Source organism: Eurosta solidaginis, chromosome 5 (assembly GCF_040869045.1).
Source record: "Eurosta solidaginis isolate ZX-2024a chromosome 5, ASM4086904v1, whole genome shotgun sequence".
NCBI lineage: Eukaryota > Metazoa > Arthropoda > Insecta > Diptera > Tephritidae > Eurosta > Eurosta solidaginis.
In genome coordinates, this window is record NC_090323.1 from 141,854,418 (window position 1) to 141,871,657 (window position 17,240).

At 36.8% G+C, this 17,240-nt stretch overlaps 2 protein-coding genes, 1 long non-coding RNA gene and 1 pseudogene across 3 annotated transcripts in view; 3 read left to right on the forward strand and 1 right to left on the reverse strand.

Annotated features, from left to right (window-relative positions):
- Positions 1 to 1,691: 1,691 nt before the first annotated feature.
- On the forward strand, positions 1,692 to 10,181 carry LOC137252411 (tRNA (guanine(26)-N(2))-dimethyltransferase-like; annotated as a pseudogene).
- Positions 1,723 to 11,126, reverse strand: LOC137252412 (uncharacterized). The gene is made up of 2 exons (XR_010953551.1): positions 10,094 to 11,126; positions 1,723 to 2,483 (listed from the first exon to the last, which is right to left on the reverse strand). It is a non-coding gene; the product is annotated as an uncharacterized lncRNA (long non-coding RNA).
- A 1,151-nt stretch (positions 11,127 to 12,277) lies between these two features.
- On the forward strand, positions 12,278 to 13,265 carry LOC137254473 (uncharacterized). Its single transcript, XM_067792170.1, has 3 exons — positions 12,278 to 12,477; positions 12,536 to 12,692; positions 12,760 to 13,265. The coding sequence occupies exons 1-3, from the start codon at positions 12,304 to 12,306 to the stop codon at positions 12,900 to 12,902; spliced, it is 474 nt and encodes a 157-aa protein (XP_067648271.1). The 5' UTR covers positions 12,278 to 12,303; the 3' UTR covers positions 12,903 to 13,265.
- Positions 13,266 to 14,687: 1,422 nt separating this feature from the next.
- The window catches only part of Sec63 (translocation protein Sec63), a 58,140-nt gene continuing 55,587 nt past the window's right edge, over positions 14,688 to 17,240 (forward strand). Inside the window, exon 1 of the mRNA XM_067788911.1 lies at positions 14,688 to 15,041. Within this exon, the coding sequence (XP_067645012.1) occupies positions 14,918 to 15,041 (124 nt within the window). The 5' untranslated portion in view covers positions 14,688 to 14,917. The remainder of the gene's footprint in view (positions 15,042 to 17,240) is intronic.

A 17,240-nucleotide genomic window follows, 5' to 3' on the forward strand; every position in this document is an offset into this window, starting at 1 on the left:
CAGGACCATGAATCCGAAAGCGGAAATTCAAAATTTTATTTCTGTCAAAAGATATTTCCAAAAAACCAAAAAATGGCCCCGAAGCACTGCGAAACCGGGGGTGGGATCCATATTTTGGTAGTAGTGCAGTTTACGGTACCCACCCTAAAGTTGGGCCAAGATTTTCGAGTGAGGTATTAATCTTGAGAACAATAATCCGAAGGCGGAAAAGAAAAATTTTATCTCTGTCCGGAGATATTTGCAGTTGAAGTTGGCGATTTTAATGTGGTTGTTGTTTATACCCACAAAAAGAATTGTGCATCACCGTGGCGGTAGCCACGGTTATACCACACACCCGGACTTGGCATGGCGTAGCCCAGGGTTATTTTTTATAAGCGCGTCCGAAGGCCGCCAACGCAGAAATGTGTTCTGCGCAAAAATACTATGGATCCCACCCCCGGTTTCGGAGGGACCCGGGGTCTTTCGGTTTTTCGTTAATATCTTTTGAATGGATAGAAAAAGTTAACTTCCGCTTTCGGATTCTTGATCTAGACGTGAATACGCGTCTTTTGATACCTCACTCGATACTCGGTGGGTACCGTAAGATGCACTATTACCCATATTTTTTGCGCAGAACACCTTTCTGCATTGGCGACCTTTGGCCGCGCTTTTAAAAAACTACTCTGGGTGGGTCCAACACCGGTTTTGAGACCACAACTATATCCGCGCAAAACACTTTTACCCACAGTTTTTCTTGTGGGTACCACAAAATCATCAAAACAACAACCACATGAAAATTTTCAAATTTGTTTGCAAATATCTCCGAAACGAAATAAACTTTTGAATTTCCGCTTTCGGATTCGTGATCCTGAGTCCAAAGCGCGTCTTTTAACACCTCTCCTGATATTTTTGGACGAGTTTTAGCAGTTCTGAGCTAAAGTAAAGAATTACCGCCCTTGCTATCAATTCACTGCACTATTTATTTATTTTGCATTATAACAAAAGTTTTTTGGGTAATAGTCTAGTTGAGGGGTCGACTGCTAATACGCTACCAAAAATATCGAGAGAGGTGTCAAACGACGCGTCTTGACATCAGTATTAATAATCCGAAGGCGGAAAATAAAAATTTTAACGCGTTCAAAAGATTTTACCGAAAAACCGAAAAAATACCTGCGGGTACCTCCGAAACCGGGGGTCGGATCCATAGAATTTTTACACAGAACACCTTTCTGCGTTGGCGGCCTTCGGCCGCGCTCATAGTGTACCTATACAAGTGTGTTCACTAAGCGATAAACGTCAAAACTACAAACAGCCTCGCTCACCTGATGGAAATCTCAGGTCTAGAGTCGCATTTTTGGTCTCAACGACAACATTTTTGACTACCAATCGTATCGACTTTTTCAATTTTTCAATCATTCGGCGCACTCCAGCGAGTGCCTGTCAGAATGCTTGACAGATAAGTCAACACACTTGTACTTGTACACTATGGCCGCGCTTATAAAAAATAAAGGCTCCATTACTGATACTTAGCATAGACTTGACTTCCCTGCAAAAATCGTGTGACCAAAAACGCACACAGCCACACGAATTTTTGACTGGGGTGACGATTTGGAATGAAAAATTGTCCAAATGAAATAGCATGCTGACAAATTTTGCTTTCCCACAATATATCGTGCTCTCTCGCACCTATTATTTTCTTAGAGATAGCAAAATACGTCATTTTTGCGTGCAAAAAATCCGCCATTTCTAATTCTGCAGAAAAGTGGAAAATTTTTTCAATTTGTGTGATTTACATTTTGCAGAAATTAATATACGGATTCTTTAATATTTTTTGGTCTACTAAAGTGTGTTTTAGCAAAAAAAACTCATATCAATGTGTGCATGTTTATAAAGAAAGAAAGTGAAATATGTAATTGCATAGTATAAATAATCGTGAGCAATTTTAATGCAGAATAGTAAATTTTGATTTCCACATACATACAAGAAAAAAATTCTTGTTACCATTAAGATTTATTATCCAAAATTGAAAAAAAAAGATTAGAAAATTCGGTGTAAAAAAACGGCTATGTGTGCACTAAAATAGCCTCTCTTGTTGAGATACCCCTCCATGGTCTCCATTAATTATTGTGACGGAGGTGTGTTTGCAGCAGCAAAGTGAACCCAAACAGTGTAGGTCGTGGTGGTTGTTGTTCGTGGTCCGCATCAACTGGACCAGGTGGGGCAATGACGCCACATCCAGTTATACCAAGGTATATACCACAACAGCAACCGGGTAATGCAAGGCCAAGATAGCAGCAACAACCTCCCAAGGCTGGCTATCATCGTTGATTTATAAAAAAACACTGTTGTGCATCTGTAATGTTTAAATATTTCCTCTGTTGAAACAGTTTCCACGATTCACTGTTCAACGAAAGCAGCAGCCAGCGTATGCCACCACCGAACAGCTGATAACAAAAACTGGGATGCACAGCAGTTTAAAGCCAAAATGGAAGTTGAGGAAATATCTGAAAATAAGGTAAATATATGTTTCGCGTTATTAACAAAATCGCCCTAAATTTTATGAATTAACAGATCGCTACGAACGACAAAGCACCCGAACGTGTGATCAAAGAAAGCACTACAGAAATTATTGCCGGCGGGGCCGTATTCTACAATCCAGTACAAGAATTTAATCGTGATTTAAGTATTTCAGTACTTAATGTATACACAAAGCGGTTGATAAGAGAGCGGGAAGCGGCGGCGCATAAAAATCCACAAAATACAAAGGAAAGCAAGCAATGCTAATGACAAGAAACCATACACGGCTGGTGGTGTAAAATACGACGGTGGACTGCGAATATTGGAAGCGCTTGCTGCAACAGGTTTACGTAGCATAAGTTATGCAAAAAAGAGTACCAGACGTGCGTGAAATTGTTGCAAATGATCTATCTAAGGTGGCAGTAGAATCCATTAGCGTAAATATGCGACACAATGGAGTGGAACATTTAATTGTGCCAATCGAAGGGGATGCAATGTAGGTTTGATATACGAATCAATAGCTAGTGATTTAACTGTAATAATCAATAATAAAATTCGCAATAGGACTCTCATGTACCTTTCAACTTCATATGAGAAGCGTTTCGATGTTATAGACCTAGATCCTTATGGTTGTCCGAATCGCTTTCTGGATGGCGCTATACATTCACTGACGAGTGGGGGTTCATTACTTGTAACTGCGAATGATATGGCTGTGCTGGCAGGCAATACGCCTGAAGCCTGCAATGCCAAATATAGTTCTGTGCCTTTGCGTATGAAATGCTGCCATGAGATGGGATTGCGTATACTATTGCATTGCATTGAAACGCACTCTAATCGTTATGGAAAATATATTGAGCCACTTTTGAGCATTTCTGCCAATTTTTATATACGCGTATTTGTGCGTATGCATGAGGTTGGTATACAGCATTTTGGCCTTTTACCACAATCCATTACTTACCATATCTTTATATTATGAACACAGCAAACAATGAATGGTATTTCAATGCACTGGTTGTGATACCTATACGCTACAGCCTATGGGTATTGTAAAAAGCAAGATCTCAGATAAAGGCAATGCGGAAGTAAAATTCGGTATACCAACTGGACCAAATGTTAATACAAATTGTGCGTATTGCGGTGATAAACATCATGTAAGTTTCAACTATCCCACTTAAGTATTTAAACTCGAATAAATCAAATTATTTCCTTCTTACTTAATTGGTGCTTAACCGTTTAAACGGTTATGTCCGTTCAAAAAGGCGCGTCAGTTGCTTTTTCAGAGGGTTAACTGGCACCAATTGTTCACACCAAATTGTTTCTTATATTCCCAAATATAGATGGGCGGTCCACTTTATAATATATCATTAAAATTGCATGCTTGTTTATGATGAGCCATTCGAGTGAGCATGGAGATGGATGTTTTAAATACTGTAGAGTAAATTGGCTTAATATATAAGAATTTGAAAATTTTCCAAATCTTTTACTAAAAAGTAGCTACTAGCTTGTAGAACTTTATTACTTTACTTTTAAAAAGATAAATCACTTTAGCATGGGTAATATATACCTATTATTAAAAATTAATACAAACAATATCTTCAACATTTTTTTCTCGATTCACGAACACATTTAGAAAGGCTACAACGCCTGCTAAAGAGCCGGTATCTTGCCAACGCTTTAGCTTGGATTTAGAGGAGGATCTACAAACTTTGCTAGAAGCACGCGCAGCTCCTCGTGTAGCGAATGTGGATCAACACGAGAGTAACGTTGCTGTTAGCGGAAATGCAATGAACAAAATATTTGAAATGGAGGATGAAAATAAATCCAACAATGCAAACACTATAAAGAGGATTCCTTATAATAATAAACGTACGTCTGATGAAAGTTTTATGGCTTTGGAAAAAATGTGGGATAAAACAGCATCCGATCCTGACAGCACACTATTTAAGTACATACATAGCGAGAACAAGGATATGGTTAAAGAAGATGCTAAAAAGCGCAGCGCCGATGAAAATTCGGTAATAATGAAGATTTCAGGATGATTGGCATATTGGAGCAAATAACTATTGCTTGGCTACTGACTGCAGCCGCCGCCTTGTGGTTTATCAGGTAATCATGAATACGCACATTTGAAATATTTAAAAATAAGCTGTATGAACTAATACCATTTGTCTCTGTGTAGATCCTATATGCAAGGTGGGAAGTATCGAAAGAGTACGACGGCGTTAGGGAAAGTTGTTCTTATTACTAGAGCAAATACCATCATATGAAAGGAGACAGCCGGGGAACTAGCTAAACGTGGAGCCACAATTTATATGGCGTGTCGTGACATGGAAAAATGTGAAAAGGTATCAACAAAAATAAACCAGATAATAATTGTTATACAAATTTTGGTAATTCTTTACTTTAGCTCACAACTGTCAAAAATATCGGGAGAGGGTTCAAAAGACGCGTTTTGATCCCTGGACCACGAATCCGAGAGTGGAAATTAAGAATTTAATTTCTGTCACAAGATATTTCAAAAACCCGCAAAATGGCCACGGAGCGCTCCGAAACCGGAGGTGGGATCCATAGTATTTTTGTGCAGAACAGCTTTGCATTGGGGGCCTTCGGCCGCGCTTATAAAAAATTACCCTGGGTGGGTCCAACACCGGTTTGGAGACCCAAACTATATCCGCGCAAAACACTTTTACCCACAGTTTTTCTTGTGGGTACCACAAAATCATCAAAATTACAATATCCACATGAAAATTTTTAATTTTGTTTGCAAATATCTCCGAAACGAAATAAAATTTCCAATTTCCGCTCTCAGATTCGTGATCCTGGGTCCAAAGCGCGTCTTTTGACACCTCTCCCGATATTTTTAGACGAGTTTTAGCAGTTGTGAGCTAAAGTAAAGAATTACCCAAATTTTTTATTATGATGTCATGGATGATGTCATACTGCCGACGTCGGAGTTAAAGCTGCTGCAAACCTTTGGGGGTGTCTTTACCGTTAATACAACAACAACCTCAAATAAAGCCGTAACATCCGTGATCGTTGGACTTTTACGTAAAAATATGGGTTCGCATAATAACATATCGCTCATTTACTTCAATGGTGTCATAACTCCAAAAACACAATTTTCCAGGAGAGCCATTCAAAGATTTTAACTGCCATATGTTGCCCATATAAAGGCTTATTTTCATTGTGCTATAGTGGTAAAGTTTTAACTGATCACAAAGATTTTTTTATACAACATAGATTATGATATTGGGTACGTTTATATGTTATTAACTCAAAAGTCATGTTTTTTGAGTTATGACACTATTGAAATAAATGAGCTATATGTACGTGCTCCTACTACTTTGTTCGTGTTCAGCACGATGTGAACGTGTGATTGAAGGTAATTTTCCTTATCGTATTCTATCGGTGACTATTCGGCCCCTTAACGCATGACACAAATCAGGACTTAACAAAAATATTCTTACCTTTTTCCTCTCCATTTTCTTAACTTTTTAAATGAATAGATTTCTTAACTCATGTAAGAAGGCCTTCAAATCAGGCATTTGCACTCCTTATCATATTAGACTAACAAAGTTGCTCTTGCCTCTGAAGAAAGAAGACTTGAGGCTCATGAGGCGAGTGTTTACGAGGACATTCCCTCCGGGGGTTTCATGCTTAGTGCATGCGTTCGTTTCTTGCGCGCGCGTAGCTAAGGCTCCGTTCCCTCGAGGAAGCATAGTTATCAGACTTAGAGGCAGGATTTTAGTTGTTACCTTGAAAACTTCTAGTATTTGCCAATCGGGCTTTTCCGTTTGGTCATCACACCGATTCTGGTAACATTGCGGACACATACACCGTATATGAAGTGCTTTGACCGGCCAGCTCAAGTAAACCGTTTACATTAAGGCTCGTCAAGAACTAATTAAAATTATGTAGAAAAGTAATTCATCTGAAATGAAATGTACAAATGAAGCTCATGTTCGGTTACACCCGAAATTAGACACCCTTACTTGTTCTACCTGTTTCAGAAGTTATTTTATTCATGACTTACATTATTGGGCGCTAAAGTAAAGAATTACCTTTATATTTTAATTGCCTGATTAAGAGAATGCGAGAGGTACACATGATCTACCAGCAGGAAAGGCGCGGATCCAAGCACGGGGCTGTAAAGTGTCGAAGATTATGTGTAGGTCTTACAACCTTAGACAAACAAAGTTACTTATATCATTAAAAAGGGAGGCCTGTAGACTCATGACTGGTATTCTGACTGGTCACTGCTTTCTGGCGTCACATGCCTTTAAATTAGGCTTGGTCAGTGCTAGCAGATTTTGTATGTCGGGATTGATTCTGGATAGGTAAGAGTTTAACCTGTTACAGTATCCAGAACGAAGTTGAGCTAGAGTGACTCGCTTTTCTCTGGGGAGTATGCGTTCCTCTTCCGCGAGGTTTGGATACTTTTCTTTGAGTACTGGATTCACCGGGAAATTCCTAGCATAAAGGTCCGACGCTTGTTTATGGAGTTCACCAAGGACCTGCTTGTGTTTTTTCGCTTCATACGGCTGGGTTCTCAGGAGCCGTATTTCCTCAAAATGCTTACGGAGATGACTCCTTAGGCCCCTAGGCGGTGCTGGTTGACCAATCAGATGTCTATTGGGATGCTCAGGTTTCTGGGTACAGGAACTGTTTGGTCAGCATCTCATTTCTCTCCCTGATGGGGAGTATTCTCGCCTCATTATGCAGATGGTGTTCTACGGACATAAGAAGACAGCCCGTGGCAATTCTGAGAGCAGTATTTTGGCAGGCCTGTAGCTTCTTCCAGTGGGTAATTTTTAGGCTTGGCGACCATATGGGTGACGCATAGCACTTAATCGGCTGGCTAATTGCTTTGTGTGTAGTCATGAGCGTTTCTTTATCCTTTCCCCAGGTACTGCCAGCGAGGGATTTGAGGATTTTGGTACGGCTCTGAATTCTCGGAACAATTGCGGCTGCGTGCTCACCAAAATGTAGGTCCTGATGAAAGTCACACCCAAAATTTTAAGGTGTAAGACAGTCGGTAGGGTAATGTCATATGGTCGACATTTGGCGCGGCCATGTTTTAAATAAGATCACCGATGATTTGGTTGGTTACAATATCAGGTTTCGCGAGGCGACAAAAATGGAGAGATTGGGGAGATAGCTGTTTATTTTATTACAAAGCTCATCGGTGTAGGAAACAATAGCATAGGCGTAGAAGCAATAGTGACTCCTGGTGGTAAAGGTAGCTATTGATATGTAGAAGTTAAGCAGAAGTTTGAATATGAGTTTTTTTAAGTTATTGCAAAAAAAGCGTTGAGAATTTTTATTATCTTACCAGGTACCTTCGTACATGTTTCTAAGAATGAAGAATAAAGCCTATTCAAACTCAATTTTGACCAGGACAAAGCCGCTGAGACTTCGCTATACTTTAACATACAATACGTTACCCCATTTTAGCACAACTATCATTTTTTGATTTTATTAAATTTTAATAAATGTTTCTTCCTCTACAGTTCCATTTCGGTATTGGATGGTAAATATGGCTTTCGCATTTTCTCCATCAATAATTGTGACGAGGTGGAACAAATCTATGCGCGTAAATCGCAACATATTATCTTGGTCGAGCGTTTCTTCAATAGCTCTCTACTGGTGATGGAACAGCAGAGAAACCCAACTGTTTACAAATGTTACACTTCAAAAAGAATCAAAATATCTGTCATTGCGTCTACGGCTCAATTACCCACAGTATATGAATGAATCGAACGCACCTAATTGTCTGCCTAACTGATAGTATACATATTCATCAAATCGAAAATATTGCACCAAACGAACTGGGTCTGAATACTGAAACAGTACACATATTCAAAATCGATGAGAACGCTGTGATGATGGTATAGGGTGAGTTGTTGAATAACATACGAAAACCACTTTAACCCATCTATATATTTGCATTACAGCTAAAGCTTTACAAACAGCAAAAATTGCTTGCGCCAAGCAATTGGAAAAGGCAGTGAAGCATTCATCACACTGTACGGATGGTGCAAAGTTAGAATCTGCTGTTGCAACTGCTGCCACCGACACAACGGTCATCTCTACTTCGCCGAGTAGCGGCTCGTCCGACTATCTATCGAAGACAGTATAATCATATCTTTTGCCAACACAGGTTAGCGATGTGCTTGCACAGGAAACGATTTCAATTGGAAAACGAAACCCAATTAAGCGAGTTTATGTTATTATTAAAGTACGTACTTCTTTTTTATATGAACTGTATTAATTTAAGTTACAATTTCATGTACATATACAATAAAGTATGTCGTGTTACGATTGCTGTTGGAATTAGATTTGAAACCAATCAATATTTCTGCTAAGGGTTGCAGAATTATTGCTGGAATGATTAGATTTAGAACAATAATAAGTCTTACTCAATTACTAGTCCTACATTTTTAAATTCATATTTTACTTTACTTTATTACTTTCAAATTCAATTACGACAGCAATCGGTTTCCACGACACCTTTGAATATTCTTCATCAGAAAAAAAAGAGTATATCTAATCTGAATTTCTAATTAGCTTTAAGTTTTAGATTTAAATTGATTCAAATAATTATAGTTTTTTCTAAAGCTTAAAATTATTTTCTGTTCGCTTGGAAAATATTTCAATTGCAAAACGAAAACCAATTAAGCGAGTTTATTTATTATTAAAATACTTACTTTTCTTTATTTGAACTGTATTAATTTAAGTTACAATTTCATGTACATATATAATAAAGTATGTCGTGTTACGATTGCTGTTGGAATTAGATTTGAAACCAATCAATATTTCTGCTAAGGGTTGCAGAATTATTGCTGGAATGATTAGATTTAGAACAATAATAAGTCTTACTCAATTACCAGTCCTACATTTTTAAATTCATATTTTACTTTACTTTATTACTTTCAAATTAAATTACGACAGCAATCGGTTTCCACGACACCTTTGAATATTCTTCATCAGAAAAAAAAAGAGTAAATCTAATCTGAATTTCTAATTAGCTTTAAGTTGTAGATTTAAATTGATTCAAATAATTGGAGTTTTTTCTAAAGCTTAAAATTATTTTCTGTTCGCTTGGAAAAGATTTCAATTGGAAAATGAAAACCAATTAAGCGAGTGTATTTATTATTAAAATACTTACTTTTCTTTATTTGAACTGTATTAATTTAAGTTACAATTTCATGTACATATAAATAAATAAATAAAGTATGTCGTGGTACGATTGCTGTTGGAATTAGATTTGAAACCAATCAATACTTATGCTAAGGGTTGCAGAATTATTGCTGGAATGGTTAGATTTAGAACAATAATAAGTCTGACTCAATTACTAGTCGTACATTTTTAAGTTCACCAATTACGACAGCAATCTGATTCCACAACACCTTGAATATTCTTGATCTGAAAAAAAAAATAAACCTAATCTGAATTTCTACTAAGCTTTAAGTTGTAGATTATTCAAATAATTGGAGTTTTTTCTAAAGCTTAAAATTATTTTCTGCTCGCTTAGAAAAGATTTCAATTGGAAAACAAAAACCAATTAAGCGAGTTTATTTATTATTAAAGTACTTACTTCTTTTTTATATCAACTGTATTAATATAAGTTCCAATTTCATGTACATATATAATAATATTGAAAATAATAAATATTGAAAATTCAATTTTTTTGGTTCATATTTTAATCATATGGTTGCTCCAGGTAAAGTAAATCTGTAGGTAAAATTCATGTTATATGACGGTTATATAAATGGTAAAGCCGCAGTAAAATTGATTGTCAAATGACTCGAAAATGTAGAGTGAAATGACGGAGAATATGACCGCCATTTGACGAGCATTGTGACGTGTGTGAACAGCACAGTACTATGCTCACATCCTATAGGTGGGAGCGGAATGCATGATCACATTAATAGGAACGAAACGGAAAATTTGGTCACAAAACCTAATCGCCCCATGCAAAAATGACTATAAATATAACCGCTGCAGAAAGTCACAATGACCGTAAAATGACTAGTAAAATGACGTGGAGCGTTTTTGCAGGGTTGGCTTGCGAACTGTCACTTACAGTTCTGTTAAATTAACATTGCATGTTACTGATTACTCAAAACTTAACTTGACTTAGAAGTCTGTTGAATTTTGATTTTCTATGTAAGTTCCAAGTGACGTTTACATTTTGAGATGCCATTTGTTTGTTTCCATTTCATTTTGACATTTTGTCATACAAATTGACATTTATTTAGAAATAAATTTCAACGCTGATTATGATGCCAGATTTTATGCGCCAAGTGGAGTATAATCGTGGCTAAGTTGCCAAGTTTACGCCAAGTCAAGTCAAGTCTATGCTAAGTATCAGTAATAGGGGCTTAACCCTGGGCTACGCCATGCCAAGTCCGGGTGTGTGGTATAACCGTGGCTACCGCCACGGTGATGCACAATTTTTTTTGTGGGTATGAACACAACAACAACCACATGGAAATCGCCAACTTCAACTGCAAATATCTCTGGACAGGGATAAAATTTCCCTTCGGATTATTGTTCTCGAGATTAATACGAGTCTTTTGACACCACACTCGATATTTTTGGTAGCGTATTAGCAGTCGACCCCTCAACTAGACTATTACCGTTTTTTGGGCTTGAGAACTGTCTCACATCCAGTTTGATATGGGTTATTTAATTACTCTATACACCAAGTTAATCACCAGTAAAGTTTTTTTCATTCCTAAGTGTCTTTTAAACTTGCACGAATATTTAGCCAAAGGTAGATATGTGCAACAAAATTAGCTTGATCAGCTGACTTCTATCGTTTTCAATGCCCCAACAAGAAAGCTATCAGTTAGGTAGCTGTGATGTATATTACATATTGCGGCATATTCATAGACGAAATTTGGTTGGTACATAAAGTTAGTTGAAGCTTTTTCGACAGATAGCCAATAGAAAATTACATCAAAAAGCTGTAACTAACTTTTAGTTCTTAACTAAGTTTGACTATGAATACGCCCCATTGTTTTGTATAAGATATTAAACGTATATTATTCTTTTTATAGATGTGCTGAGAGTTTTGATGGAGATTATTTATAAGATGGATCAAATTGAACAGAATGTAAGAAGTAGGGTAATAGGAGACGGAGGAAAAATAGCATTAAAATTCAGAATGATTTTGTATTTAACTAGATATTTGTATTTTACAATATTCATGCAAAGTACTTTTTGTATTCTTTAAACTTAGCAACGTACACTCAGCTATAATCAAATCGTACTAATGAAAATGGTGGAGGAAATTAAGCAAGATGTAAGTATTGTTTTTATTTAATTAATTTTACTTTTAACTTCAATTATTCTCTAATGGCTTAGGCTTTTTTGTGTGTATACAAATATTTGCTATGCAGAATATTAGTTTCATTCCCCTAACGATAGATTACTTACTTCTTACTTAATTGGCGCTTAACCGTCTAAACGGTTATTGCCGTCCAACAACGATAGATTATTATCTTAAATATACAGCCCAATTCTCAATCTTTTCCCCGGGGAGATTTCTCCCGTTATTTGCCATCCTCAACCATTTTTGTATGGAGAATGGGAAAAAGATTGAGAATTTGGCTGATAACGAAAAAAGTTACCGACCATATCTCAACCAAACTACTTTGTTGCTAAAGCTCACATCTCAGTATATAATGTTTTGTAACACCGATTTTCAACTCGTTTCTTGTTAATATATATACTTTAACAATAAACCTTCATTTTAAACAGTCGGTACCGAAGAGTGAAGTTTTGGCACAACAGCACTTAATGCGAGAGTGCAAGCTGACGCTGAAGAAGGTGGAAAGCTCTGTGTACAAAATTACTGGGGAAGTCAGAGACAAGTACATGGATGAAGTTGCCAGCGCATTGCCTCTCCAGAATGTATTAGAGGTTCTAAGGGTGGAAGAAAGATTGAAGGTAGAGGAGTATGCTGTAGCAATGGTAATTTGGCTCAAAAAGTTCTCTTTTACCATAATTTAATTTCGCTTTCATACTTTAGAAGGCTCATATGTTCAAAATTAAAGGCATTTCAGAGGACATACCCCGAGTAGTAAAAGAAATTTTTAGTGATACGTTGATGGAAGAGTACAACTGGGCGGGAGCAGCTGGAAAGAAAAGTCTCCAAAAGCTTTCCTTGTTCGAGACATTTCTTCGCGGTAAGATGTTATAAAGAGAGATGTATTATAAATTGTATTCCTATTTTGATTTTTGGTACGTTTTTAGATGTATTCATACACCAAGGACATGCATCGTATGAAAAAGGAATGAGAAAGGCGGTTGAACTCAGCCACCACAGGATGGCACAAAGGAAATTCGGCAAAAAGCAAAAATTAGTTACTGCACAGACAAGTCCACCAGCGCAATGAAATTTTTCCTCTTTTCTTTTTCATTTAAGTTGTAGCTTTTGAATTTTCGGTTTTTTATATGTTTTTGAATTTTTTTAGTTTGCGGAATATATTTAAGTTAATTAGTTACTGTTTTTAAGTTAGGCTAATGTAATATATAAATGAAGTTTTTAAGTTTTCGTTATATTTTTAAGTTAGTCAGTTACTTTTTTTAAGTTAGAATAATGTGATATTTAAATGAAGTTTTCTAAGTTTTCAAAATATTTTTTAATTTAGTCCCAATGTTTAATTGAATTTTTTATATAGTTTTTATCATAACTACCTGAGACAACAAGGACAAATAACTAATAAATAAAAGCCTTTTTGACAAAAAAGAAATGAAATTTTAATTAATAATGAACACATAAAGAAAAGCAATCTGATACATATGTAAATAGTTTAAGTTAAAATTAAAAATGCAATTTATGTTTTTTTTTAAAGAAATAAAATTTTTATGAATACTGAATCCATAAAAAAGTAATGAGATACACATTTAAATAAGTAAAAGTTATAATAAATAATGCAATATATATATATATTTTATAGTTTTTTTATCATAAGTACCTGAGAATGAAAAGACAAACAATTATTAGCTTTTTAAAGAAATGAAATTTTAATGAATACATAAAGAAAAGCAATGTGATATATATGTAAATAGGTAAAGTTAGAATAAATAATGTAAATATACTTTATTTCAAGAAATGAAATTTTAATGAACAATGAAAACATTAAAAAAGTAATCAGATATACAAGTAAAATTAAGTTAGAATAAATAATGTGATATATATATTTAATTGGACGTGCACATATATTGAATAATAAACGAATTTTTATATACATCTATATGTTTTTTATTTATTATGATGCATCCTCTGTTATTGATTTGCACATCCGGTTTAATGGATCCGCCCTGACTAATGTTTACATCATGTTTGATGGTTCCGCCCTGACTAATGTTTACATCAGGCTTGATGCCTCCGCCCTGACAATTGTTTACATACGGCATGATGCCTCCGCTCTGATGAATGTTTACATCCGGTATGATGCCTCCGCTCTGACAAATGTTTACATCCGGCATGATGCCTCCGCCCTGACAAATGTTTACGTCATGTCTGAAGTCACACGTATACAGTCAAACCCATCAGGTTTGTCATACTGCTAGAGCAAACTTGATGGGATATTCGCACTGCGCCCTGATGTGACTTTCTTACAGCACTTCCTGACAGATGATCAATCATCTGATTGTCAGCTGTCTAGTAGGGTTGTTTTTTGCACGCATGGCGGAACCATACAAGGTGGCATCATGGTGACATACCTATAAACATAAGTAAAGGTCCATGTACTTTGTTTTTGTTAATTCGATGGACAAATGTCAAAATCGTACTCTGTCGGGAGTTGATGTATCAAATTAAATTAAGAAAGTTTATATTCACTTGACCCGTGCTGCCACCTTGTATCGTTATTCCAGCGCTGGAATGTTTTTAAAAGTGAAGAGACTTCACTTTTTTGTACATTAGAGAAATCTTTGAACTATTCTTCACCGAGAGATGTCGCTGACATATTATTTGTGACAGCACGTTTGTCAAATGTGGGGACAGACGTGTCAATAGCATGACGGAACGATACAAGGTAGCAGCATGGGACAGCTGATTATAAACTTTTTTTATTTGGTTTGATACATCAACTTCCGGCGCGTACGATTTTGACATTTGTCCATCGAATTTACAAAAACAAAGTACATGAAATTTTTATTTATGGTTGTAGGTATGTCACCATGCTGCCACCTTGTATCGTTCCGCCATGGTCAATAGGTAATGAAATGAAGAATGGTGTTTTGTCCGGAACTTTTTATCTAAATTGTGTTTTTAATTTTGGCTAAAGACCTGCGCTAAGAATAAACAGTACTATTGAGACACCTAAGTAAATTAACACGGAAAAAGAGTGATCGACATTTTGGGCGCTAGAATACATTTAAGAAAACAAGAGTTTAAGTCAACATGGCAGGGCAAAAGTTTCAATATGATGAAAGTGGTGCAACGTTTTATTATTTTTTGTTATCATTTCTGGCGTTAATACTTGTGCCAACCACCATTTATTATTGGCCACGTAAAAAGAAAGAAGGTAAGTATTGTTGCCATACATAGATTTTGGTTAAAACTAATAGCTAATAACCGTCGACACGTTCTAAATAATAAGTCGCTACCGTTCGTGTTTTGGTGAAAGTGGCACATTCATACAAGCATAGAGGTTCAGAGTCAGTTATGTGCAGTTTGTAATGAGTCAAATCTATTTACGATTAAGTGACGAAAAGAGAAATGCCGACTTGGCTAGAATACTGTTCGCTTAAGCTTAACTGCTGCTTATTGACCTGGGTGGGGTTTCAAATATGTCTCACAATAAAAGAAATTTTGCTTTGTTTCCTCTTTTAAATTTACTGTGCAGACGCCCTGAAAAGTTGTGGAAAGTGCCGCACATACCCGATCATTTATGAAAAAGTAAGAATTTACCTTAATTTACTAGGTTTTGTGTATTCAATTGTCATGTAGTAACCAAACAATTTTATGGAAATTTGAGAAGAGTATGTAGCCTCCTTATTTTATCGCCTGACGTAAGGTCCAATTATGGGAAACCTTACGTCTATAGCTTATACTAAGCCTAGCTTATGTCCAATGATGATGGGGCGAAGCACTGCTACAACAACAACAATATGTGTCCTCGTGTTCCCCTTGGTAGTGTGCTTGGTAATAGTCTAGTTGAAGGGTCGACTGCTAATACGCTACCAAAAATATCGAGAGAGGTGGCAAAAGACGCGTATTAATCTCGAGAACAATAATCCGATGGCGGAAGAGAAAAATTTGTATCTCTGTCCGGAGATATTTGTAGTTGAAGTTGGCGATTTCATGTGGTTGTTGTTGTGTTAGTACCCCCAAAAAAAATTGTGCATCACCGTGACGGTAGCCACGGTTATACCACACACCCGGACTTGGCATGGCGTAGCCCATGGTTATTTTTTATAAGCGCGGCCGAAGGCCGCCAACGCAGAAAGGCGTTCTGTGCAAAAATACTATGGATCCGACTCCCGGTTTCGGAGGTACCCGCAGGTCTTTTTTCGGTTTTTCGGTAAAATGTTTTGAACGCGTTAAAATTTTTATTTTCCGCCTTTGGATTATTAATACTGATGTCAAGACGCGTCGTTTGACACCTCTCTCGATATTTTTGGTAGCGAATTAGCAGTCGACCCCTCAACTAGACTATTACCGTGTGCTTTCTTCTTCAGCAAGGGTGGGATATTGCATAATAATAACGGGGTTCGCCGGGCGCGTTCTGACAAAGGCGTTTACCGATTCTATGTAAATTTGGCTAAGGGCCTGTTTATGCTTGCCTGGATCAAACGGGTGTTTTTTCAGGTGCCAGAACTCTTCGCCTTAGGAGATGTTCCCTTATTCCCCGTGGGGGCGGTGCTCAATAAAGCAGTTGGTTGCTAGCATGTCCTATTTTGTGACAAGCAAAAACTGCTTTTTCAGCATTTCGATGTGCTCTTTAATATTGAGCTCCTTGGCCTCACTATGTAGATGGTGTTCGGAAGTCATAAGGAGGCATCCGGGGCAGTTCTGATTGCAGCATTTTGACAGGCATGTAGCCTTTTCCAGTGTGTATTTTGAAGACCAAACTGATGATGCGAAGCTCATGAGCGGCCGGCCAATTGCTTTGTACGTGGTTTGCAACGTTTATTTATCTATTCCCCATGTGCTGCCGGCAAGCGACTTGAGGATTTTGTTGCGACTTTGTACTTTAGAAACAATCTCGGTGGCATGAGCCTTGAAGGTTAGAGTATTATCCGACGTTACCCTTAAGATCTTTAATGATTTATTTATTTATTTCTTCTTACAGCTTATACTAAGCCTAGCTTATATATATATATAGTAATTAATAAATAATCCAAATTAAGTTATTTATATGAGTCTTTTGACCGCCCAAATGGAGTGCGAGATACGTAGCAGACGAATGACACCAACGTAGGGATTGTACCACATGTATCTGACGCTGTTAACGTATTGTAACGAATTTACTGCAAATCCTCTTATTTGCAATCCTCTGCTAAGTTCGAATCACTAAACTGTTGAATAAATAACTCCAATTTGTAATAATGCAAAATTGCCTTTCTTAAAGTTCTTCACAATAACACTCAAACTGTGCAACGAATAGCTTGCTTAATAACCACACTGATTGATAGCTCAATGAAACTCTACTATCCAAAATAATACTGCTATTGCTCGCTAGATATCGTCTTAATCGAAACTGCTTGACAACTCAAATCAA